General features: G+C 30.1%; 1 protein-coding gene across 1 annotated transcript in view; it reads left to right on the top strand.

Moving 5' to 3' along the window:
• The window catches only part of LOC142327040 (uncharacterized), a 520,738-nt gene that overhangs the window by 239,168 nt on the left and 263,572 nt on the right, over positions 1–17,998 (top strand). The window contains exon 6 of the mRNA XM_075369808.1: positions 13,769–14,153. Within this exon, the coding sequence (XP_075225923.1) occupies positions 13,769–14,153 (385 nt within the window). The remainder of the gene's footprint in view (positions 1–13,768; positions 14,154–17,998) is intronic.

The following is a 17,998-nucleotide window of genomic DNA, read 5'->3' as shown; positions in this document are numbered from 1 at the left end:
ATCGCAACAAATTTACGAATCGTTCTCGAAATACGTTACCGTTCGTCTCTTGGTGGAAGTCCCCCGTATGCTTCGACTGAAACACGAGAGCCCAATCTTTATAAAACCGAGTTCGTAGCAGTTCGTGACATATAATTAAACAGGATCCTTTCCCGATCGGAATCTTAAGGCCACCATTGCTTGTTGAATTCTGTCGGATGTATTTCCTGGATCGGTTATGATTCACCAACATTTCATCTAGGTAAATTACTGGTCGAGAAGTATTTCGTTTAATTTCGTGCATTTTCCTTAAAAAATTTTACCCGAGCAAGAACAATGTCAGACCTCTCAATCAAAGATTTTCTGCGTTATACTTACGAAAGTGGAACCCTAATTGGTCTTACAATTTTCCACGTAGAATACGCACTTCCGGCAAATTTTTTTTTCAAAACTTTTAATTTTACTGCACGTCGGATACTCTGCTCTATCGTAAAATTCTTGAATGGATCAACGAAGTATATCTTTATTAAAATTGTCCAGATCAGTTAACCAGTTTGTATGAGGAATATTTTTCCTAGGCGATTCAAAAGAACGTTTGCGTAATTTGCCTTTATTTTCATTACCTTCACGGGAAACATTTTGTACAGGACGCAATAATGCAGCACATATGGTTGATGTCACTTTGCATTAAAAACCTCCTTAATAGCAGCATTAGGTTTGCTGCGCACAAGTTCTTTTAAATAATTATATACTGTATAAATCATTTTTTAGATTGTTTCCGAAGATGAGAACTGTTTGTTGCCGTTTTAACTTGCACTATTAATGTAACGTAACTTTCACAATTAAAAATTAGCCAAAGAAACTGCACGTCCGATTGATATAAAATAGTAATCTGAACTGGTCGAATTGTATTACAGAGCAAACGTTACGAAAATCGTGACAGACACGATATAACAACGTCTTCAAGTAGCAAACATACACCATTTAAAATAATAATTAAACCGAATAATATTAAAGATAATTACTCAGGTGTTTTATTTAACAAAAGATTTGCCTCGGTACGTGACTGTTACTCAATAACAATAGAAACAGGAATGAAGTAGTTCGGTCGCGAAATATATGGGAAAACACTTGCAATTTTTTAAAGTGAGATTATCTTATTGCGTACGTAAAATACCTTAAGCGGGGTTATTGAAATATTTAATTTCAATTTTTGTGATTTCGTTATGTACTGAAAATACTATTTGTGTTTGGACTTATTAGATATTTCTGATGGGTAATTAATGATGGATGTGGTGACGTACTGGCTGTACGCGCTCCGCGCTGCTGCAGAATACGACTGGTGGGGGATGGCAAGATGAGGAAGTCGCGTGACCTTCATCCGTAAGATTAGTTCAGATCTATTATATTGAATATCGTCCCACTCCTAAATTTGTTTTTTGTTTACATTAGATAAGTACTTTTCTGACAAATGTATTAATGTACCGTTTCTAAATAAAATTCGAATCTTTCTAACTTTTCTTTGTTTTATTCAACTTATCTTACACCCTTTGTTTAGAATTAAATTCTCGACAAGTTTTGTCTTAAAGTTTTACGTATTTATTACCCATTTAAAAATGTTATTGTACGTCAAAAATAAAAAATAGGGTTTTTTAAATAATTAAACCCGTCGACTTAAATATGTTATATTAAGTCCCGGGAGGACTTTGTAATACACATCTTTATATCCATCGTGACTCCGTAGGAGAAGACACCCTCCGAAACCCCCGCCGTCCCGAGCCCTTATGGGCTTTACCGGAGGTCATCTTCGAAACCTCAGCTTTTGACATAGTCCAGTCCTCGGCCAGGATGCCACCGATGCGAATGCTGCGAGTGACATTCCCATCGGTGTACTACTATTTAATGAACTCAAAATAAAACATATCTCACAGAGTTTTAAGCAAGACTGAAAGGACCTAACTAAACAAAGAAATTGAACTACCTACCCGTAGAAGGTAAAAGTGAGTTCAACACACAACACAGTAACATTGAAACAAAACAAAGGACAATAACAACAACAAAAACATAATTTATAAAACAAAAATAGAATAAAAGAGAAATCTAAGCAGAGCTCTAGATCCCCTCAGCAATCCTTACCTTTGCTAATTACACTGTAACACTCTCCACTACTGCCCATTTGGCCTGGCTTCTTCATTTTATACGGAGATACAACGCCGACCCGTTAAGATCAAGCCGGTAGATGTCTCCGTACGCATTAACTCGTACTTCGAGCACTCATAAAGAACATGGTAGGTGTCATCCAATTGTCGATACTGAAAACACATCCCAAAATCTACCAGGCCGAATTTTTGCATCCTAAAAGCACCATGGCCGGAAAGCACCGTCACATATTTATTAGGGTGCACCCAAAAGGCTTCCCTCAAACCAACAACATTTAGAGAGCGATCATGCGTATAACGCCCACCTTCTGTTATTCCATCTGGCCTGTTACAAAGCATTGCCATGTGGTTCAATTTCTCGAACTTTATCTGAAGTCAACTCACCGGACTTCTTAGCAACATACCGCTGCTGCTTCTCAGACACAATCAACTCTTACCGGTTTCACGCCTCCAATCATCAAGACTGCCTCCCGTGAAATAGTAAGGTAACCAACCAACCACCCGTTATCGTTAACAATATTAAGCGTTGAGCCCTTAATAATATGTCCCGATAACTTTTATATTTTAGCTTATCCGCCCAAACAGGCGCCGCGTATAGCATAATAGCCTCGCACAGGCCTTTATACAGGATGCTCATGGTCTTAAAGTTAAGACCCTAATCAGGATTTGGGGTCTCAAAAGCTGGGATATACCTCTGGTTATCCCAGCTTTTACTGGATTTTTGACTCATGGACAAAGACACATCACGGTGCCCATATTTTTTTTTTTAGTAAACTGTAATTCTTTTAGCCTTGTTTAAATAGCATCGCATAAATCGGGCTAATTTAATTCAGTAAATAATAACTACAATAAAGTTTTAATCCCCCAAAAACAAGGGGTGCCGAATGTGACCGTATATAAGGTATCAATTTAATTTTAATTTTCAAGGTTGAAAATTCACTGTTCCCTCGTTACCTATTATTAGGTATTTATGACGACTAAGTCCTATGGAACCGACTTAAGAATATTCAATTTTTTTTATAATTTCTGATGTTTTATCTCTTTGTCAAATTGTGGCTGTTATTTAAAATGTGTTTTGAAGTAAGGTGTCTAGTTTTTTTCAACCAGAATCTTTTTACTAATAATTGTTTGATTTTTATTCTCAGTTGTATATTTAATACTGCCCAGTTTTTAAGGCAAACACGTAATTCAATCAAGAAGATCATATCGGATCTTTTTTTCGCAGTTTCAATCTATATATTACATTTCAATAATTTTTTAAAACCTTATAGCATATTTGAAATAAGAATCTGTCAAAGGCAAACCCGAAAAGTTACCCAACCCTTAGCCGCTTTTTTTTATTTATTAAATAATGACAGATTTTATTATTGAGGTTGTTTGTTCACTATTGCCGTAATTATGTAATATTTTTTATAATTTTTCATCACAGATTACCATTACGGAATTATTTTATATTGAAGTAATTTATTACAAACAATTTTTTTGAATATTCTTTCACTTCGAATTAAAACAATATTAATAAATCGGTGGGGAGTTGAAAATAAATTTTAGTTTAAATCAGTATGCCCGGTTGTAAACTAGAGCAGAAAATTTGAAAAATACGCTTGCTGCTTTTAAAGAACCAGATGAAGCTGGTACTTTAAAAAAAAGTTGCTGCTTTTTGTAATACATAAATTCTGTATGTAACATTAAATATGTCAAGTTTATTTGAAGTTTACATTTTGCTCCCCACGTACAAGTATTTCCAAACATTTTCTTGTCGATTAACTCGAGGCTAAATTTATTTTTTAAACAAAAATGTAATTCTTGGAATTTTAATTGTTGGTAAGTACAACATGTGATTCTTAAAGGAGGAGATGCATATTTTTAGGCTTTACAATATTTCGGGCTTATTGTGACTTGCTTATCGGTTAAATATCTTCGTTGTTTACTGCTTATTCCACTCCTGTGGGACTTCAAACCAAACAATTATTAAATTTTTATTACCTTCCCCATCTTGAGATTATAAGGCGTCAACAAAATTGTACGTTTTGAAAAATCCTGCACTTTTGATCTTTTATAAAAAATAAAGGAAGAGGACATCTTACTTCAAAATTCATTAATAGGCTCTCTAGAACTACGTGTAATATTAGAACTGATGTCCTTTTCCTTCACTGTCAAATACTCGTACAAAAACTGGTGTTTTTGCATTTTAAATGCTCTGATTAAGAACTGATTGTCGGACATAAATGTACAAGATAGAAAATGATGTGTGAATATACATATGTGCAGTAGTAACTTCTGTGTAGAATACGATGGTTCTTCTTTCAAGTCTCTGAGAAAACACACAAATGCCAAAAAATTAAAAGATTGGTGCGCGGTACATTGTAAAATTTAACATAGCACATCAAAAAAAAAATTTTAATAAAAAAAAAAAAAAACAGGTTTTGAACTCTTGAAGTATGAGAGAATGAATAATATATATAAACGATTACAAAAATCAAAAATGGTGATTTAACATAGAATCTGGTAAACCGAGTCTATATATGTCAGATATTTTCCCCTCCTCTTCTGAATAATTCACGGAGACGTCCTATTATAGCAAGTTTTATTTTACATTTCTCTTTTAGAATACGTTTTATGTAAAAAAATTTATCATAAAATCTGAAATCGATTTCGTAAATTTTTTTTAATACAGTATTACAAAATGTATAATATTTAATTTAAAAATATCTAACCTAATAATTTTTTATTATTCATATCTTAAAAGAGTATTGTAAAATTCTACGAAGTTAATTATTGTTAATTTTTAATTTTCCCATCTTTGTAGCGCCTTTCATCCAGGTATCCCGGGTTCGAATACCGGTCAGGCATGGCATTTTTCATACGGTACAAGATTCCATCGAGCTAAATGACCGAGGCAGGCGATGTCCAGAATCTTATAAAAAAATTGTAATTTTAAATAAATATTCAATTTATATCGTAGTTATTAATAATAATAATAATAATAATAATAATAATTGACCGTTGTGCATAAATTTTATGATTTAATTTTTTTACTTAGATGTAAAATGATATATATATATATATATATATATATATATATATATATATATACACACACACACACACACACATTTTCCAGGCTATTTTTAACAATAGTTTTATTAAATTTCATGAAACCTTGCCTTACATTTCAGTTGGGGTTTGTTATGTAAAAAATAAATTAAATCCATTTAGAAAAGAAATAGGACAAATTATTTTCGTCGAAACTTTAATAATATTACGCAAAACATTAAGCTTTCAGCTTAACTGTAAATAGTATTTATTTTCAGAATTTTCAAAATTTACGAAATAAAAACTAGTTTAAATATTTTCACAAGAAAATTAAAAATAAAACACAAATAATATTTAGTAACTGTAAAATTTTTTTTGAATATATTTATTTGTTTTTATTTCGATAATTTCTATTTTTTATTTTTAGAATTAAAAATTAGAATTTCTGTTGGTATACGTCATTATCTTTCTCCCACGTGCATATAGTTATATGTTTGTGTGTGTGCGCGCGCGCGCGCGCTCGCCCGCACGAACGCTTGTGTTAGAAGCTGTTTAACGGATTAGAGTAAAAACTTGGTATTTCATTGATATGAAATCGTTTCCATCAGTAGTTTTAATTTTGTTGTTGATAATATGAAGCGAACAATTTATACTGAAAATAATTCATCAAACGAAAATGTGTACTCTAGACAGCAAATAGCCTGTTAAAATTGTATCGTGTATTTAAAGATTTAAATTAATAAACGTGTTTTAAAAGTGTTGCAAAAAAATTAATAAATCATTATTAATTATTCCGTGAAAGTTAGTTTTGGATAGTTAACAACATCAGTTAAAAACAGTTAGTTAAAAATTAACAACATTTAAGTTGTATTTATATTTCCAATACCTGAAGATTTGAAGTCGGAAAGGGATAATTTTCTGCCAATCTATACAGCCTACCCTACTAAACGGCATTGTACGTGTGGGGTGTGTGTGTTCCTTAGCTTAGCACCGGAATTTACCGATCACTAGCGGAAAATCCCGATTTGTTATTACACGTCTCGTGGTGGTCAGGTGTATACTTGTTATATATTATATATATATCGAAATTTTGGGAAAATCTAGTAATTTTTAACCGGATCCGAATTTTCGGACGAAAATTGCAAATATCTCGAAAACGGTCGGTCCTAGCGCTCTGAAAGATTTTTTTCGACCCTACCACGAAAACCACATCCGCTCCTAGTGTGGTACCCGTCGAATATTATATTTTCAAGTGGCACCGTTCGGAAATTGGGGAGGGGATGCGATGCCATAAAACAGAAAAATTCAATAACAAAACCACGGTTTTTTTTATAAATGCGTAAATTGTATTATGAAAACTTGTAGAAAATTTAATTCTGAAAAAATTGATTTAATGAATTTTATGAAAACAAAAAAAATCAATGTTTACTTCCTTTAAGAAGTAGAAGTAGTATTGTGATCGCGAAAAATTTAGGTTTTCAGATTTTAACGGAAATTTCCATTCTGACCATCCCTGAATCCATTTTGACTAGTTTTGGCGTGACGTCTGTACGTACGTACGTATTTATCCCGCATAACTCAGAAACGATTAGCCGTAGGATGTTGAAATTTTGGATTTTGGACTGTTATAACATCTAGTTGTGCAGCTCCCCTTTTGATTGCAATCTCCTGAACCAAAAGTTTAAAAAAAAAGCCCAAAATTCAAAAAAGAATGGATTTTTAGACCTTTTCTTTTTTCATTTAATTTTCAACGATACATCGTAAAGAATTTATTTTTATTGGTTCCAGAGTTATAGCCAAATAAAATGTTAATTAATGGAATATTTGGTTCTTGCAAGGGGAAGGCACATACATCGGTTTGAATCAGACTTCATCTCCTTTTCTTTTTTTTAACTTAAATATATTGAATATTGATTTATTAATAATTATTAGCCCGTGATTGTAAAAAAATGTACAATAAGTAATTATTCAGTAACAGTAAAAAAAAAAAAAAATCAGAAGTTATTAGTGAAATAGAATTTTATGTACTTATATGTGGTATTTTATGTATTATATGTGTAACTTTTATGTAATGCTTTTAATATATATGTATTATATTTAATATGTTTGTATGTAATAGATTTGGTGAAACATCTGATTATTTAATATTAATTGAAAATTATAATTTAGAATCATTTTTGGATTTTCTAGTTTAATTTCTCTTTAATTTTATTTAATTATTCTGGAATTTCTGTTTAATTTTATCTACATTGAAGTTAACTACAGAGTGACTGAAAAATAGACTTTCCCAAGCACAACATATACACTGAGGCATACATGCCCGATCTTTAATAAATTGCCAAAAATGTTTATCTTCTTAGTTCGTTACCCCTCTGATATTGTCGGACAATATTCTCACTAAGTCGGAGTTGATCATCATTTATTTTTATTTGTTTTTTGTTGCCAATCATTTAAATCGCTCTTTGGTTTGATATAATTCTTCTGATCTTAATTTGTGTACACGTTCTCTAGTTTGAAATTTTCTCTCTCTTTATATTACTCACCCTCTCTTAATCTTTTTATTCTTTCCTTAGTGTTAACGTTTTCTTTTTCTTTATATTTATCATCTTCTCTTAATATTTTTATTCTTTCTTTGTTTCCAATATTTTCTTCCTTTTTTACCTTCTTTCATTTTCCTTTTTTTTAATTTTTTAAATTTAAATATATTGATTTATTAATAATTATTAACCTCTTGATTGTAAAAAAAAGATTGACTATGAATAATAATAATTCAATTATATGAAAAAATATCAGAAGTTTTTAATGAAATAAAATTTTATGTACTTTTCATTTTAAAAAAAAATGTATAAATGTAATTTAATAGGCGTACAAAGAAGTAATTATTTGTCCTCATGAGACTTAATTATAAAAACAAAACTTAACAGAAGAATATTATGAATTGGTAAAAATAAAAAATAAAACAACAGCTGTTTTTAGTACAATAAATTTAAACCTTTGAAAAAATAAAATACCTTTAATTTGCTTTAAAAAAAAATTCCCACCTTGGTTTATTCTGTATTGATTTACAATAAATGTTCGAAAATTCTGCCTTTGACATCGGTGCACTTTTCAATTTGTTTACTTAAATTTTCTGTCGCCAACGTAATTCTTCGCGTTCCTTGATGAGGAATCAGCATTGAGAATGCGAGCGATCAGTTCAACACGTGTTTCTACTGTACGTTTTTCTTGTATACCTCGCATTTCATCTATCCCTATGAATAGTAATCTAAGGAAATAAGGTCCACTGATCTAGGTGGCCAATTTATCGGCCTTCTACGTTCAATTCATTTACCAGTAAAGTTTTCATCTAAATATTTATTGTCTTCCTTCATTCGTGAAATTTGTTGGTGCTCCATCAAATCGATAGTATATTTTAATTCGTTTCACCTATAAGAAATTTTCAAGCGATGTAAGAAATTCATTGTTTAAAAATTCTAGATAAATTTCTCCCCGTGACACATTGTTCAAGAATGAAAGTGCCTATTAATTAATGGTCAATCATGCTACACCAAACCTTCACCGAAAATCTTTTCTGGAAATTTGATTCGATTACATACAGCGTGTGGGTTTTCTTCAGACCACCGATGTGAATTCTGTGTGTAGATTATACCATTACCGGTAAAAGTAATCTTCGTGTGAAAATAGTACAAATGGATTAAGTGGTCAAAAGTTGTTAACCCGTTGACAAAACTGCAGCCGTCTGGCTTAGTATCCGAGCTGGAGGTGTTGAACTTACTGATCGTGATAAGGGCTCTTTCCGTAAGCATACAGAGTATTTCTAAAATGGTGGACTGGCTTTACTTTTTCGAATTCTACTTGTAAAATTAAACAAAAAATATCCTTAAGAAAAATGGCTGGCAATTTCTCCTACGTTCTCTCCCCTGTCCACCATTTTGTTATTTTTATACCAAAAATTTATATCTCAAGTTCGGATAGACGAATCGCATTAAGCGTCTTTGTAATAAAGTTTTAAAGTTGGCAAAAAATTAGAACTTAAATAACTTTGCAAATTACAAAATGGCGGCCATTTTTATTTTTCAATCCGTTATATCTTCATAATTATTAGTTTTATTTAAATTTATGTTATTTGCTAAAATATTAAGCCTTTTATTTTGAATAAAGTCGCATTTTATTTTTTTAAATCGGTTAATAAATAGTCGAGTTATGAGAGAAAATTTATATGGTAATTTTGTGTCATAATTATTTGGTCTATTATTGTGAGAAAAATATTTTTTAATTTGATACTAATTTACAATAATAGAATTAACAATCAATAAAAACAATATTTCATCGAATTGAACGTAAAGTGGAGGACATGAAAACAGACACATAATTACATCAATTTTTTGCCATAACTTGACTATTTGTTAACCAATTTTCAAAAATAAATTGTCATTTTGTTCAAAATAAAAGGCTTAATATTTCAGTAAATAACAAATTTTGATAAAACTAATATTTATGGAGATGTAACGGATTGAAAAATAAACATGGCCGCCATTTTGTAATTTGTGAAGGTATTTAAGTCGTGATTTTTTGCTAATTTTAAAGCTTTATTACCAAGACGCTTACCAAATATTAATGTGATTCGTCCATCCGAACTTGAGATATAAATTTGTATATAAAAATAACAAAATGGGGGACAGGAGGAGAACGAAGGAGAAATTCTCATTTTTCCTAAGGATATTTTTTGTTTAGTTTAAAAAGTAGAATCTGAAAAAGTATAGCCAGTCCACCATCTTAGAAACACTCTGTGTAAGTCCTCCGTACTGTACTTCGTGGAATATTGAGTCGTGTAGAAATTCTTCGCGAACTTGTACGTACAGCTTAGTCCTACGAAGCATAACCGCTGAGAAGTGTACCACTCTCTAGTATTATTAAAAATTCTACAAAGTACATTAAGATCTAATATATTGATTAAAAACAGCTGTTTTTAATTTTTTTTTTTAATTCATAACACTTCTGTTAAGTTTTGTTCTGTTTGTTATTATTAACAAAAGTTGATCTTTTGTTGTTTTTCGTAAATATTATTGCATCAAGTTTCTCAAAATTAAATTCTTTACAAGTTTCGATAATAAAATTTACGCATTTGTTATCATTTAACAAAACTATTGAGCTTCAAACTTACAAAACGTGTTTTTCGTCACCGAATGTTTCTGTTTTACGTTTGATATCATGAAAACTACGGTTGATAACAGCCCTGGGACCTGTTTTATTTCAGGTCAAAAAAAATAAACCATCAAGTTTGCTCCTTACGTAACGCCTTAAAAATTTCAGAGGACTTCATTTCATCGGGGAAGTTGAAATAAAGGCGACATTTTTCGCTAGCCTGAACTCCTCTTTAACAAAGCATTTTCGGAAGTATGTTTGAATGAATATTTTCCTTATTTCAAGCTGTAGAATCAGTTTCCAAATTATTTCCCATTCCTCCTGAATCACTCTGGATATCACATTCCTGATGCTTTACAATCTCAAGTTTTACCAGATTAAACATTTTTATCGTAACTTTAGCCCTGCATAATTTATTTACTAATAAAACCTAAGATGCATATTATTTCACATGTATTCTTTAATGAATTTAGATATCTGCAGAGATATGATGATACTCTTAGACTGAAAATATACGTATTGAGGAATAATTGCAAATATTGCGTATTTGTATTATGAACCAGAAAATGTAAATTTTCAGTTACAATAGTCCTACATTAGTACAGAATTATGTACACAGAATTATTATATTCAGAATGTATCAGGAAGTTCTCCCCGGACTTTCATAACCTACTCTACTCATGAAAATAATGGAAAAAAATCGTATAAACGTATGCCCTAAAATGCTTCATTTTCGAGTTACGGCTAGTGTAATATTTCAATCGGATTTCAGGTACCCCGGTGAAACGAGGTTGTACTGAAATTTTTAGGATGTTAATAAAGGAGTATAAATATGATTTCTTATGGTTTTTGACGTGAAAAATCAAATAAAATAGGTCCAGAACCGTATCTGCAGTAGGTTTTGGGAAATCTGGCGAGAAAACCAATAAGTTGGGGTAAAAAAACCTGTTTTTTATGTTTGACGGACAATAACTTTATCAAATAGGTAATAAACACGTAAAGCTTTTAAAGAAAACTTGTAGAGAATTAATTCTGAATAAAATGGTGCAAGATAAGTTGAATAAAACAAAGAAAAAGTGGAAAAATTAGAATTTTATTTAGAAACAGTAAACTAGACCAAAGTGCATTTTACGTGGCAGTTTATAAATGTTCAAAAATGAGCCCGCAATTTTCAATGCATTTCTTGGCACGCTTCTGTTCTACTTTTGTTGCTCTTTTTAGTTCTTCAGGACCGTGCTTAAGTTGCTCAGGCCCATCCATAATAATGCAGACGATTAATTCCCCACGAGAATGAATTTTTGTTTTGTGTACAATATTTTTCATCCATCCCAGACGCAAAAATATAAAGATTTTAAATCAGGTGATCTTGGTGGAATTTAGACCTTCACGACCGATGAATTTCTCAGGGAAATGATTTACGATTTCGATTTGATTCATTCTTGAGTCGAAACGGCACAAGGAAGTGGGGAGGCGACTCATAGTGCTGGAAGTGTACTTTGCGTTTCAGCGCTAGAGTAATATTTTCAAGCAGCTGCGGCAATTCTTGAAGAAAGGGCAAATAGATCTCAGCATTTAAGCGGCCAAGTAATATAAACGATCCAAACAGCTGATTGTTGATAAAAGATAAAAACCAAAATTTTATCTTAGACCATTTTTTGAACATTACATTTTGCTTTGCTTGAACTGATCGTAATGAGATTTACTATACTGTAGTATTTCTTTTTAATTTATAAATTTAAGTAGAAAACATTATTTTAATGTTTCATTATTTTTGGTATTGTTTTATTAATTAGATCTTATTTTATTTATTTTCTTTTGTGTTCATGATTATCCTCTTTCTATTAATTCATATACCCTAATAAAAATGACCGTTAAGTAATTGAAATGTATTTATTTAAATTACAAATTTTTTTTTGTAAATTTTTCAGGCATCTATCTCGGTTACTTTATATGTATAAATTTTAGCATATCTCTTTTTTAACCACGTTGGAACGGAGACGGTAAATGCATTTCGGGTAAGAGGTTGTATCTGTGTGCGGGCACGGGCGCGCGCGTATGTCTGTTACCATTTTCCTCCAAAACTAATGGACCTAATTTCAATGCGGTTTTTTGCAATATATAGGTATCACTTCAGAACATGTTCTTAGACATTTTTTTACGGTTATAGACTACCACGGCCAGGGGCCGCTGCTGTAGAGCTGTTTCTCTAAAACGGTTGGGCCGATTTTGATGCGGTTTTTTGCATTACATAGTTATCATCTCAGAGCAGGTTCTTAGATTAGTTTTACTGTTATAAGCCGCCAGGGGGCACGCTGTAGTAGATATGTTTATTCAAAACGGCTTTTGACTGTTTGTAAGTGTTTCTAATTAATATTTTATTTTAATATTTAATTATCCAATTTAATTTCATCCTGGGTACTTTTAAATCTTTAATTTTATTTACTTGTTTATGTATTTAAATTATTTACAACAGTAAATTCTACATTAGTATGATATATTTTAATGATGGTGACAATAAATATAAAACTGTAACATCCTAGTTGGAAATGATGTGAAACAAATAAAATGTAAAACTCATTACAATGTATATTGCATTTAATCTACACTTGCTACTAAAGTCCAGATTATTCTCAATAACCAGCTAGTTTGGTTGGCTATTTTGGCCCCAGTAACCACTTTAACTGCTAGTATAGCTTTTTGTACCTACTTTAGATAGAAAACTGAGTCCTTGGTTAGTGGTTTTCCATTAACTATTTCATTGAGATAAATCCACTGTACACCCTCCTTCACTCTGTTGTCCCGTCAGATTGTATGCTTGTACATATTAATATTAGGAGGTTCAGATTTATCCTATTTGAACCTAACTTCCACATCAGGCTTTACTTACTGCCACCAGTTAGAGAACAGTAATCTCTGACTCTTTAATAGACGTCCTCACCAAACTACACAAAAATATGATGAATGAAGTATATATTTATTGGTCTTCACATCCTTAGTATAGTTTTAGAGCATTGTTGGCTAAAACCTGTTGTACAACCAAGGAAAAAAGAAATTCAGGGTAAATGAGTGAACAGTAATGAGAAAGGGACAAATTATCTACAGAGGGACTACATAATGAGACAATCTGGGTAATGGGTGTTATTTCACCTACACCTCAAAGGATCCGATATAATTTGTCCAGGGTTTTTGTAGCCCATTACTGATAGTGTAGTTTGTTTTTATAGCTCCAGCATAAGCTGCAAAAAATTGCCTTTGTTCCAGATGCTAAAAAACCATCTGAGAATATGCTCAGGCTTTGTTAAGAAAATTCTCATCCATTCCCAGAATTTACTTGTGTGAGAAATATTGTATTTCCTATAAAATAGGATGTTTCATGTACTTGCATAAAACCCATTTTATGTTTACTTTTTCTTCTTTTTTTATTTATAAATTCTCTAATTTTATTTCAGATGATGGTGTAAGGAGACGTCGCAGCAGAATGGTTTCTCCAAGTATTAATATATCAAGTAGTTGTAAAACTGTTAGTCCACGTTCATCTGTAACCCATATTACATGTATAACAACATCACCACGCCAAGTAACACCATCTGCATCCACTGAATCCAGTAAACGTTTAACACCTCCTAGAAAAATAAATGAACGCAGCAATAGTGCGAGTATTCCTATAACCGATAATGATAATATTTCTAATTCTAGAGTTACCACGACGAAAATGGTGGCTAACTCAGCTTCAGCTCCTTCGGCACCTATTTCTAGAATACCAAAGAAAGTCGCATCATCTCCGTCTCTACTAAGTTCTAGCTCAAGAGAGTCATCACCTAGGCATAAATCTGGGTACGGTATACAAGTTACTTTTCTTTTTATTTATTTACAATATTACATAGAGTATAAACAGAAAAAGGTGTTACTGTATTTATCATGTAAGAATAACAAACATCATCATTTATCATTGTTAATTAGCTTAGTAAATTCCCTTCTCACAGCAGAAGATAATTATTTTGTTAAAATTAATTTGTTTATGGACTGTTGTACTTTTTATCTCTAAGTAATTTCGTAGAGATCTCTGCTTCTTCAAAATGGATTTTCATTTCACTAGTTGCTTTGAAGCTCCTTACTAAAACAGTAAACTTACAATCATTTTTTAATATTTATTACCTTATGTATGTTGCCATTTGTGAAATATATCATCTGTTTAAGGCTTCTCAAAAGATCAAACAAGTTATCAAAATTAAAAATTGGCCATTAAATCATTGTTTGGTGCCTGTAAGTATAAATCATGTAGATTGATATTTAAAAAATTTGAAATGTTTATATTTCTCAGTACTTATTTTTAAAAAATAATGCTAGTTTGGTAGAGATCAAACCAGACAATAAAACTGTTTTTAGAGTAACATTTAGCACAATACTTCAGCATATGAAAAATAATTTTATTATGCTTCTATTGACATTTTTAACAGATCACCAAACTATTTAAATAAGTTTCTGAATAATTTATTTAAAATGCAGTTAAACGATACATTTAAGTGTAAAATTCGGTACTAATTTATAGAAGTATGTTATTCTGCAGATGAATTTTTAAATAATACTAATTCAAAAATTAAAACAAGAACACTCTGAATTTTATTCAATGTACAATGTATCCATAAATCTGTGCTCAAAAAATTAATTTTTAACTTCTGAGTTGTGAATTATTTATTTTAGTATCTTCATGTTTTTATCTTAATTAAAATAATTATTTGAAATTATTTTGTTATTTTTTAAATAATTTTATATGGACTTTTCATACCTATATTTTATTTTGTAATTAATTGTGTATTTTGTGATTCTGTCCTGATCAAGTTTTTACCACAATTTTTACGCATTAATCAAAGTAAAAGATTTTTTTATTATTTATTAATTAATAGTTAAAACTACAAAATTATGCACATCTCGGATACTGAAATATGGAGAGGAAACTGTAAAATATCAAAAAAGGAAAACTTAACATTAAAAAAAAAAACACTTTTAAGAACATTTACATGCATATTTAATTTATTTGATCTCAAAAATTGTACTCATAATCATTTTATAGTAATGGTATAAAATCCTTTAGAAGTATATGTAGTTACCCTTGTATATAGGTTGAGAATAAATTATAAACTATATAACTATAATATAAAATAAAACAAAATATAATTATAACGAAGAAAATTATTTATAATTTTCAAAGCAGTCATCTAGATTCAACAAATAATCCCTTCCTCTATAAAGATTCTATTTTTTAAATAATTTTAACAATTCTTTAATCTTCCTGATCATCATTTTTCGTCCTCTTTCACCGATCGTGTCGCTTCTAACAATCTTGTCTATTTTGTGAAGAGCGTGGTTCATGATGAGTGGCAAAATGAATGGAATGCTACCATGAAAATACTTTGCCCAATTAAGAATTAACTGTCGAGAGGAGGTTATTATCTGCCATTTGTGAATAGGGCACACTAGGCTTACGCATGGATATCTGATGACTCAATGCACCAGTTTGTGCTCGCTGCGACTCCCATTTGACAGTGCACCACATCCTTCTGGATTTATCTATTATGCGGCATTACATCTCAAGTTTAAACTGGGGGGGCTAACATTCTTACAATTCTAGGGAATGGTGAAACGAAGTTATCTTGTATTTTACAATTCCTTAGTGCATTTATATATTTAAATATTTGAATTACTGTGCTTCAGCTATTTGTGCCATTTTTTGTAAAGCAGATGGTAATTTTATTGTCTTAATCAGATATATAGCGTGGATATATCTATGTGTTTTTATTTTGATGTTTGCATAGACCTCTGGTTTTTTCATTGTAAGATGTATTTTAATTGTATTTAAAAACTTTTTGTTTTTAATTAATTTTTAATTGTAAGTTTTTAACATTTTTAATTGTGAATTTTTTCTTTTAAACACATACATCTTGTTTGGGCAATGATAATGCAGTAGCATTTTTCACCCAGATAAAACAAAAACAAAAATTATATACTTAGATTTATTCAAGTTAGCTGGAAGAAGATTGAATAGATTTATTGATTTAATGTTACTGCATTTAAAATATATATATATATATATATTTCTGTTAATTTGTGGAAGACTTTATTAGTTTATTTCTGTTAATGATTCAAAATAATTTTGCTTCAACTCGTTAAAATGGTACACTAAAGATTCCAATTCAGATATTTTTTTTTATGTTTAAAGGTAAGTCTACTTCTTCATTTTTAGATGAATCAATTTAAGTAACTTTTTTTGCGATTTCAATAAAGGAGACAAAATGATTTTATATGCTCTCATCCAAGCAGTTATGCTATAAGTTGCTATGCTATGGAAAAAAGCATAGTATATCATTAATAATAAATGTGCAGACAGTTTTTATTTAATTTTGCAAAGATAAATAGTAAAAAGTTTTTTTTCTTTATTACATTATTCATTTGACTATTCTATCTCATATTATAGTCTATAATCAGTCGTAAATATTTATAACTTACTACCCTTCACAGTCTTTCATTTTTAATATTTATATACATGTATATGCTGACTGGAATACTATTTTGTTATGTACCAAAAGTTATAAAAACAGTTTTATCATAGTTGATTATTAATTAATCATTTACCAACTTTTTCTGAATAACTTTCATTTTATGTATGATTATAAAGAGACAGGTCATTTCATGATTATCAAAACTATATCATCAGCATATGAAAAACTAGTTTCATTCTCTAATATATTCAAAGTATCATTTATACATATATATATATATATATATATATATATATATATATATATATCCAAGTATAGAGCCTTAAGGTAGACTAGTTATTTCTGAAGAAGAACTTATTGAATTTCCAAATTTCGTACATTGTTTTTTATTTATAATATAATTCCTAATCAGTTCTAGCACTTTACCTCCATAGCAATATAATTTATCTAAAAGTATTTTATGATCCGCTGTATCGAAAGCCTTTGTCAAATCTAGAAAAGTGGCTGGCTATACATGGAGGTTCCCTCATTTAGAATTTAAATAAAATATTTATTACTTTCCCCAGAGCATATTCTTCACCTCTATTTTTTTATAAAATCATACTGTTTATCTGATATAATTTTACATTGTCGAAAGTCACAGATTCTTTTGTATATTATTTTTTTCAGAGATTTTAGTTAAATTTGAATTAAGCGAAATCGGTCTGTAATTTGTTGTCTATCTTTTATCCCCAGATTTAAAGATCGGTTTTATAACTGCTGTTTTAAGGGCTGAAGGGCATATACTTTTTTAATTCACAAATTAATTATTATATATTCTAGTGGTACTGTAATATTTTTTATACTTTTTTTTAAAGGTAGTAATATATTAATCCCATAAATAAGATAAACAAAGATCTAATTATTCTGATTACATTAGTAAAATATAACACACATTTTCAATTGTAGAAAATATATAAATATTAGCAAAAATTGCAGTAAATTTAATTTTTTTTTTCTTTTAAATGTACACAACAGAAAACAGCAATGAAATGTTTTTTAATTATTTTTCAGTTTTTTTGTTTATTAATTTTAATTTTTTGTAATCTCTGTTGAATATTTCTGTGGATATTTCTGTTTCCTCAGAGTTGAAGAATTATTAATTGAAAAAAATAACATTTTTAAATTTGCATCAGATGTTTG

This window comes from Lycorma delicatula, chromosome 6, assembly GCF_047948215.1.
Source record: "Lycorma delicatula isolate Av1 chromosome 6, ASM4794821v1, whole genome shotgun sequence".
Taxonomy (NCBI): Eukaryota; Metazoa; Arthropoda; class Insecta; order Hemiptera; family Fulgoridae; genus Lycorma; species Lycorma delicatula.
This window is presented reverse-complemented; position numbering and strand designations above follow the sequence as displayed.